The sequence below is a fragment of the Periophthalmus magnuspinnatus genome, chromosome 8 (assembly GCF_009829125.3).
Source record: "Periophthalmus magnuspinnatus isolate fPerMag1 chromosome 8, fPerMag1.2.pri, whole genome shotgun sequence".
Taxonomy (NCBI): domain Eukaryota; kingdom Metazoa; phylum Chordata; class Actinopteri; order Gobiiformes; family Gobiidae; genus Periophthalmus; species Periophthalmus magnuspinnatus.
In genome coordinates this window covers 4,212,104-4,220,596 of record NC_047133.1, presented here as the reverse complement: position 1 = coordinate 4,220,596, position 8,493 = coordinate 4,212,104, and the positions used below count along the sequence as shown (strand labels likewise).

At 38.5% G+C, this 8,493-nt stretch overlaps 1 protein-coding gene across 1 annotated transcript in view; it reads right to left on the bottom strand.

Moving 5' to 3' along the window:
* Nucleotides 1-343: 343 nt before the first annotated feature.
* The window catches only part of grapa (GRB2 related adaptor protein a), a 48,813-nt gene continuing 40,663 nt past the window's right edge, over nucleotides 344-8,493 (bottom strand). Inside the window, exon 5 of the mRNA XM_033971863.2 lies at nucleotides 344-1,942. Within this exon, the coding sequence (XP_033827754.1) occupies nucleotides 1,757-1,942 (186 nt within the window). The 3' untranslated portion in view covers nucleotides 344-1,756. The remainder of the gene's footprint in view (nucleotides 1,943-8,493) is intronic.

Here is an 8,493-nt window from a genome sequence, read left to right as displayed (position 1 = left end):
AAAAGTTTAGTTGGTGCAGAATGTTTTTATGGGCTGGAAACTGTTCCGTCAGTCTGTGATTTTGGGCTGTGCTTTTTAGGTTAAGACAGAGTGAGAGACAGGAGCAAATGTGTTTAAAGCAAATTTTACACATCTGCTGTCTTCAGGGCCAAATATTAAACAATATAGTTTGTTTTTTACAATCAGTACATGTATGACTTTATTGAAATAATTATGTTAATTAAGTAAAGGAAGACAGTTCCTTCTCTTAAAATCACATATTTTTTGTAAACCAGCAGAAATCATTACTTTTTACATTTGTGCATTGCTTTAATATACGGTAACGAATAAATACAGAAATGACACAAATAACGACACGGGCGTCTGGTATGAAACATTGGGGCAGTGTTAATTCCACACACACGTCACAAAACAGCAAATTTATGTTATTTCCAAAATTGTTTCCAAAAATTTGAACAGACAGAAGTGAGAGATAAGCAGGATGAATAATTGTCTTTCAATTTTTGTGCAATTTTAAATGCACATTGCTGAGAAAGTTAGTGTGTTTGGCTAGCCAGGCTATATACAGTATATATAGAGTCTAACTTTTAAAGTGTGATTTGTCCTTCAGATATTGGAACGTGTTTCACTGTGTTTCCCTCAGTCTTTTATCAATACACTGCAAAATAAATATATATACCTAGATTATTTAAAATTCCTAAATTTGCATGTAACTTTTTAGGCAAGAATAGATTTTTTTTTTTTTCATTTTATTTGCGCTGAAAAACCTGAATAACATGTGTCTTTGCAGCTCCACAAACTGCCTCTTATTAGACTCCCCCTGCTTATATCCATGGAAATATAATCTGTATAATCTATAATTTTCCGCAGTATGGCATAAAACTCATCTAACTCCATGAAGAATGTCCCAAAGTCTGGTTTTAACTTTATATTTCTACGGAATCGTGCATGTGACACACTACGTCTGGCGTGTTCCAATGCAATGCTTCTTATTGGACTTAACCTGGACTTAATTATTTTATTTCAAGGTAAACTCTGTCAAAAACCCGTCCAAAATGCCACCTCACCCGTCAAATACGATAAACTATTTTAACCAGTGCTGTCTATACATATCTTCGCCGTGTAAAAGTGCAATTTGAAACGTGAAAACCACATACAGCCCATTTAACTCATCATACAGAACATATATTTTTGCTAATATTTGTATTTACATAAAGCCCTCTTAAGAATCCGTTAGATTTCACACACATTCCAAACAATGTCTTTTCCACACCTCCTCCTGGGATCACCTAATCTGATACTACTCCACCACCTTCAACAAAACAGTGTTAGTGTGACTGTAAGGTTGTTGGTTTGATCCCCATTTTCTGCATTGTCTTTTTTTGTCCTTGGGCGAAACATTTCACCCAAATTGACTGAAAGTTTTAGTGTGACTCTATGATTTTGTTGGTGCGTTGAGGAGAAAGTAACTGTACTTTATGGTCTTTATGTTGGGGGTAGAGCGTAAACTTATCCAGGCCAAGTAGGTCCCATGCCAAGTAGGAACTGAACCCACAACCTTCTTGCTTCGAGGCGAGGGTAATACCCACTTTGCCGCCCTGTCTTTATAGAAATCCCCTGTGTTATTCTCCAGGTGCTTGATCGACAGGCGGCACTTCGTCTCGCAGTCATTATAAAATCTAAATTGAAAATTCAAAAGCGATGTGACATTTTGCGGCGGCGGAGTCTGAAAAAGTTGTGTTTCATTGTCACATTGTCATTGGCAGTGGTAGATGGGCTGCACGTACTCCGGGGGGAAGTAGCCCACGCGTCCATGGCAACGGCCCCTCCAGCGCGTAGAGTCGGAGCAGTCCACGAGCTCGATGACGTCGCCGCGGAGGAAGCGCAGCTGGGACTGGTGGTGCGGGGTGAAGTCGAAGAGGGCGTGGGCGTGGTGGGGGCGCTGTGGGACGACAAGAACGCGTGAGTGAGACAGTGAAGAAAAACAATGGTATTTCTGATTTCTTCCTGTGTATTTGAGCAAAATGTGTGTTATCCCCATGTGTATTTTATATGAATTTATAATATAATATGAGTCAAAATGCACTCAAGTTATCAAGATTAATACTCTCATTAATACTTTTTTTCATCTATTTGAGCAAAATGTATCTTTCCCCAGTACAGATATATTGTATAAGCAGCTCTTGAAGTCAAAATAAGTCTTTTTCTTGCTGTCTGCATCTTATTTAGAGTTTTATTGTTTGTTTTAGTTCACATGTGTCAAACTCAAGGCCCATGGGCCAAATGCGGTCCTCCACATCACTTTATGTGGTCCTTGACAGGGTAAATTAAAAGGTATAAAAGGTATAAAATCCCAATTTATCAGGAGGTACACAGTTACACAGCCATATTTTTACATATAGGCAAATGTATGTGCAATATTTGTAACTTGAATAAGTAATAAATACAGAAACAGTTATAAACAAGTTATAAAATGATTTAGATTTATTTTACAGTTGGCCCTTCGAGAGCAGCCATTTTGCTGATGTGGCCCTCGCTGAAAATGTGTTTGACGCCCCCGTTTTAGATGTTTTAAGACAGTAAAAATCAAGCACAATGCCTTTAACACAACTAATTAAACTAATATTACAATTTTTTTTTCATTTTTCGTTTTTTTTTTTACTTGTGTCTCGCCCAGATCTAAACCTCAAACTTGTGATTTTAAAACGCATCCAAAAATCCAGTTTGTATTCAAGTAGCCCATCTTCAATAAACAATGTGCTCCTTTATTTCTTCAAAGTATAATATTATTAATTCATAGTTCTCATTTAACTTTTATTTTGCCCGGCCTTGCTCCGTCCGGTTGTGTGTATGAAATATTAAAGTGACAGAGACAGCTGCAGCTCATGCAAAAATAGACAGATTACTCTCATTGTAAATGGAGAGATCAGGAAACACGTCGTTGTAAACATGTATTACGTGTTATTTTTCGTCAAGCAAAAACACAAAAACAAGTCACGGCAAATGAATCAATTGTAAAAGACAGAAATTATTATGAAAATGTGTTGCATTATGTAAGACTAGGATATTTCATTAAACGTGAAAAAAGGACAAAGGTTTGAAAATAACAGCCAACTTATCAAAATCTTACAACGTTCGTCCATAAATCTGTTCCAAATTTGTACCAGGAGGATGAGCAATGAACGAAGCATCAAAGTCTCTAAAGTCTCCTAAGAAAATTTGTGATATTATCTTGTGCAAATAAGATAATATCACAAATTAAGATACTTGTATGAACAAGAAACGCACCTAAAACCTCAGCCCACTCACGTCAGAATGCATGTTGTAGCTATAAAACTACACAAATGTACTGAAAAATACTAAATAGACGCTTTAAATGCCATACTGTGGAACATTCAAAGCAATAACATCTCAGACAAGTGAACCCTCCTCCCGAAAAGTGACATAGTGAATCTTTAAAGGTCATATATTACGCAAAATTAAGTCCTGTGAGGTTTAAGTCATGTTATAAAGCTGTTTATCTTGTCAAAAACAGAGCTGGAGTTGTGTTTTCATTTCATTCACACATGTTTCATTCACGCTGCATTATTAGTCGGTAACATCTCCAAAGCTCAAAATGCTCCGTTCCACCTTGTGATGTCATGAAGTGGTAGTTTTCATGTTAACAGCTGCTTTTACCTTTTGTTCAGTAGAGTTTCAGTGAATTTCAGCGCTGCAACTGTCCAAATGATCCTAGAAATGAAGGTGTGTGGAGTTTAACGGAGCACTTCCTGTATCGCCACATGATGACATCACAAGGTGGAACAGAGCGTTTTCTGTTTCTGTTTCTGTTCGTAAATGAAACAAAACACAACTCCAGGTCTGTTTGTGATGAGGAAACGACATTACAAACTAGACGTAATATGAGCCCCTTAAAAAGTTATATATCGTCATGGAAACAAGCAACACTATTAGGCTAAATTACTGGTCAGATCTGTGGAGAGCCCAAACACTGACTCCACTTACAGTAACAATATGGTTGTCAAGGTATTTTGTAGCAATAAAAACACGTTATGCTGTACCGCGGAACATTCCGGACAAAGCAATAACATCCCCTCGACAGAACCATCGGAAAAGTTACGCAGTGCACCTTTAAAGCTCCCGTATGATGATAAATCTGTGACTTTTAGCCGTGTTATGATGTCGTATGCTCTTTAAAATTATACCTGGAGTTGTGTTTCGTTAGAATAATCCTGCAGGTTTATTCCACGTGTATTACCACACGATGACATCACAAGGTGGAACGGCGTGTTTTCAGCCAAAATATGTGTGAACGAAACAAAAAACACAACTCCAGGTCTGTTTTTAATGAGGAAACAACACTGTAACATCAGAAAATAGCCACATATGAGCCCTTTAAATAAAAAAAAGTGAAGCGGCTCTTACAATCCAACAGCTAAACCTTTATTTATTCGCAGTAAAGTCGACGCCAAACGCAGACGGGTACGGTCACGACCAATCCATTCAGATTACGACTCGGATGATGACGAATTTCCCACAATCCTCTCTCCCTCCCTGTCTGTTTACTCATGTACTCACTGCGTCTAGACTTGGGCCGCACGCTCACAGCTTGTAGGGGCATTTAACCGGGCGTGCGGCAGTTTGCGTGGACAAGCCGGCGCATTAGGCACTGGCGACGCATTTGTCTGTGTCTCTCTGCGCACGCCAGCTAGTGAGGAGCGATGGTTTGGAAGGAGAAACGCGGCCCGTGCGGCGTGCGAATCAGGCGCGCTCCACTGCTCCGTAATCAGCCTCCTCTCCAGAGCCCCACGACCCACAGTGAAGGGGGGTGTGACAGTGGAACAAATTACGACGAGTTTTTGCAGGCCAGATATATTTCAGCATCTACACAGACAGGGTATTTAAGGCCATATAGTAGTCGTATTAAAGGTGTATTATGCAACTTTTCTGGGGAAGAGTGCACCGCCTGCTCTTTTTAAAGGCTCTGTATCGCACAAAATTGACTCTTGCGAGCTTTAAGTCATGTTATAATGTCGTTACCTCGTCAAAAACAGACCTGGAGTTGTGTTTTTCTCTTTGTTATTAGTCTCTCTAGCTCAAAATGCTCTGTTCCACCTTGTGATGTCACGAGGTGGTAGTTTTCAAGTTAGCATCCACGTTTTAGCTTTAGTTCAATAGAGATGGGCAATTTCAGGGCTGAAATGGACGAAATGGTTCTAGAAATGAAGGTGTGTGGAGTTTAAAAACACAGCGGAGCACTTCCTGTATTGCCACACGATGACATCACAAGGTGGAACAGGGCGTTTTTTTTGTTTCTGTTTCTGTTTCTGTTTGTGAATGAAACAAAACACAACTCCAGGTCTGTTTGCGATGAGGAAACAACGTTATAAACTAAACATAATATGAGCTCTTTAAAGTCATCTATCGTCATGGAAACAAGCGACACCGTTAGGCTAATTTACAGGTCAGATCTGTGGAGAGGTGACCCCGTTCACAGTAAAAACATGGTTATCAAGGTATTTTGTAGCAATAAAAACACTTTATGCTGTACTGCGGAACACTCCTGACAAAGCAGTAGCATCTCCACGACACAACCATCAGCAAAGTTACACAGTGCACCTTTAAAGCTCCTGTATGATGATAAATCTATGACTTTTAGCCGTGTTATGATGTTGTATGCTCTTTAAAATTATACCTGGAGTTGTGTTTCATTAGAATAATCCTGCAGGCTGATTCCATCTCCCTCTCTAGAGTGAAAAACACTGTGTTCCACTTGGTGATGTCATTAGGTAGAAAAACACAGACAGGGCCTACGTATGTTTTGTGATCGTTTATGTTCCGTATTATGTGAAATTATTAAGTTAGACCATGTTATGATGTTATTTTGTGTACGTCTCCCATACAAACAACGGAAACACAGCTGAAGACACTCTGTTCCACCTAGTGATGTCATTAGTTGCTAGGTGGTGGGTTCACAAACTTTTACCAGACACATTCAGATTATTTCAGCAGTTTTCATTTAGATGCATGTCAAATTTGATCTTAGCAGCTATTTTTTAAGCCTCATTTAAATGTCTTTGCTCTTCAGTGCATCAGTAGAGAGTGATTTGATTTCTTGTGTCCTCTTTTAACAATTTGTCTGCATATATTTCACAACGCAACACTTGAAATAATGTGAAATGATGTACGGAGATGTTGTTTTGTCTCACTTTTTGAACATCTTACACCCTCTGGGGGGGGTAGAAACATGATGCTAACAGGTAGATGCTGGATAGAAAGGCTAGTTCAATTATGAAGTGACCAGAAAAAGTCCAATGAAAGTGCATTTACTTTGGAAAAAAAATACTAAAGAACTTCCTGGTTTCACCCGACAAACAGGATTACTTGCGGAATTGCTCCACGTCAAACATTACTTATGCTACATTTTTCAGGGGCAAAGTCTAACATGTCTAAAAGCTAATTTTGTATAATACTGCAAATATCTTCTTTAATCTGGAGTAAGCTTTAAGAGCACTTACCTTTTCCCACTATAAATCACTGATTTAAGAATGATTTAACAGATTATGTTGAACAATCCTGGTAATTATTCACCCTGCCATGTGGAGGATAAAAGTCGATCCAGCGTCATGTAATAAGTGACTGAGATCTGGCCTCATGGTGAAAATCAAAAACAAAATGTGTCATGACATTGCCTTAAAATCCTCAGATGAGAAATAATCAGCTTAAGACACTATTTTTGTGACAACAGACAGATTTTCGCATATAAATTGCAACATCTAAGAAGAATTGACAATGGTTAGCGTTTGGTAATTATGTTTTTGTAACCTGCACGCATTCTGCTGATAAAAAGCATTGGCAACTGAAGAAAAGACAATATAAATATTTTAGCACATGAGCATCAGAAAAGAGGGGAAGCCGCTTACTGGGATGTAGCGTTTGTGGGTTCTTTTAAGTCTTAGCCTCGCATAACAAGGTTCCTTTAGGCGATTTAAGTGCTTTGTCACTTAGCAACTATTCACCCATTCGTAGCTATTTTTGAGAGCTATAGAAATGCTGAAATGCAGTACAAATTATATACGATGCTGAACTGACAAATGTTTAGCCTTTATAATGTTGTATGCTTCTCATTTGATCAGCGATTTAGCATTTTGGAGGTACGCTGTCGTTATTTTTAGCTTCATCCCATAGATTGCGCGACGTCACCCACAGCGTTCGGCTTCAGTCAAATGAAGCTCGTCTAACGGATTTGTTCGATATTTGCAGCTCCGATCGCAAGTTTCATAGTGACCCCAGAGCCAAACCTGTTGCTAACGCTAACGGGAGTGATTGCAGGGAAAGAAGACGCCTGATTTGTCTGTTATTAATGTTCATATCTTGAATCATGGACAAAATAGTGAAATAAAAGTGTCAGGATCATGTAGAGCGGGTTAATACGAGCATTTTAAGACCAAAATGATGAGGCTCCCTGCAGCAGTTTTTCAATGTAAAGTGAATTGGAGCCAGAGTCGCACCCATGATCACTTCCTGTTTGAAACGTGGCAGCTAACAGGTCAACTATGTCCTTTTATATAAACAGTTTATGCTTCATACAGACTATTTCATGTTTAAATGTCTCAGCAGATACAGACCTACTGCCCTCTGGTGGCATTTTTATAGACGATTGAGTTATATAACTGTACTAGCAATAGCAATATGGATTATGTTTCACAAAAATTGACAAATATTTATCCTTTAGCCGTTATAATGTTGCGTACTTCTCATTTAACTTATCTTAATTTAGGATTAACTTAGCGTGCTGTTATTTTGAAAGTCATACAAACTATTTCATGTTTCAATGTCCCAGCGGATACTGACTTAGCGCCCTCTAGTGGGGTTTTTATCAACGAATTTCAACAAAAACTTTGGGGTATTTCCAAGATATCACAGTTTTTCTCCAACAAAACCACAGTTTGAAGTATGAAGATGTACTTAGCGGTGGTATTTTTGGAGAAAAAGATGCGGAATATAGGACCCTTAAGTAAATTTTAACACCTGCTTTATTGATAAATGGTTAGACTCATGATAAATGTGTTGTTTTCTAGTAAAAATATTCCCGAAAATTGTCCTGGATGCCAAAACAGGACTGCAGGAGGTCATAGGTCACAGCTGCACCAGGAAGTACAATGAGGTATGATTTTCCTTTAAGCTCTTGAGATAAACATGGAGTCGCTCGTAGAGTATTTACTATGGACCAACTGTCTTTAGCTCATGACCGCACTGACCTACATGCAACGCGAGTAAATAAGGATGTGAACATGAGGAAGTTATTGAAAAGACAATACATCAACAAATATATCACATTGTATAATAGATAACAAGGATCCTAACTAAACTCAACCCGAGGCAACGTATGAATAGAATGTCTGTGTGAAGATTAAATAAACCATGAGAAAGCATCAGTACAAATGACATGATCAAAGTAATTCACTACAGTAATACCTAGTAATTGGGTAA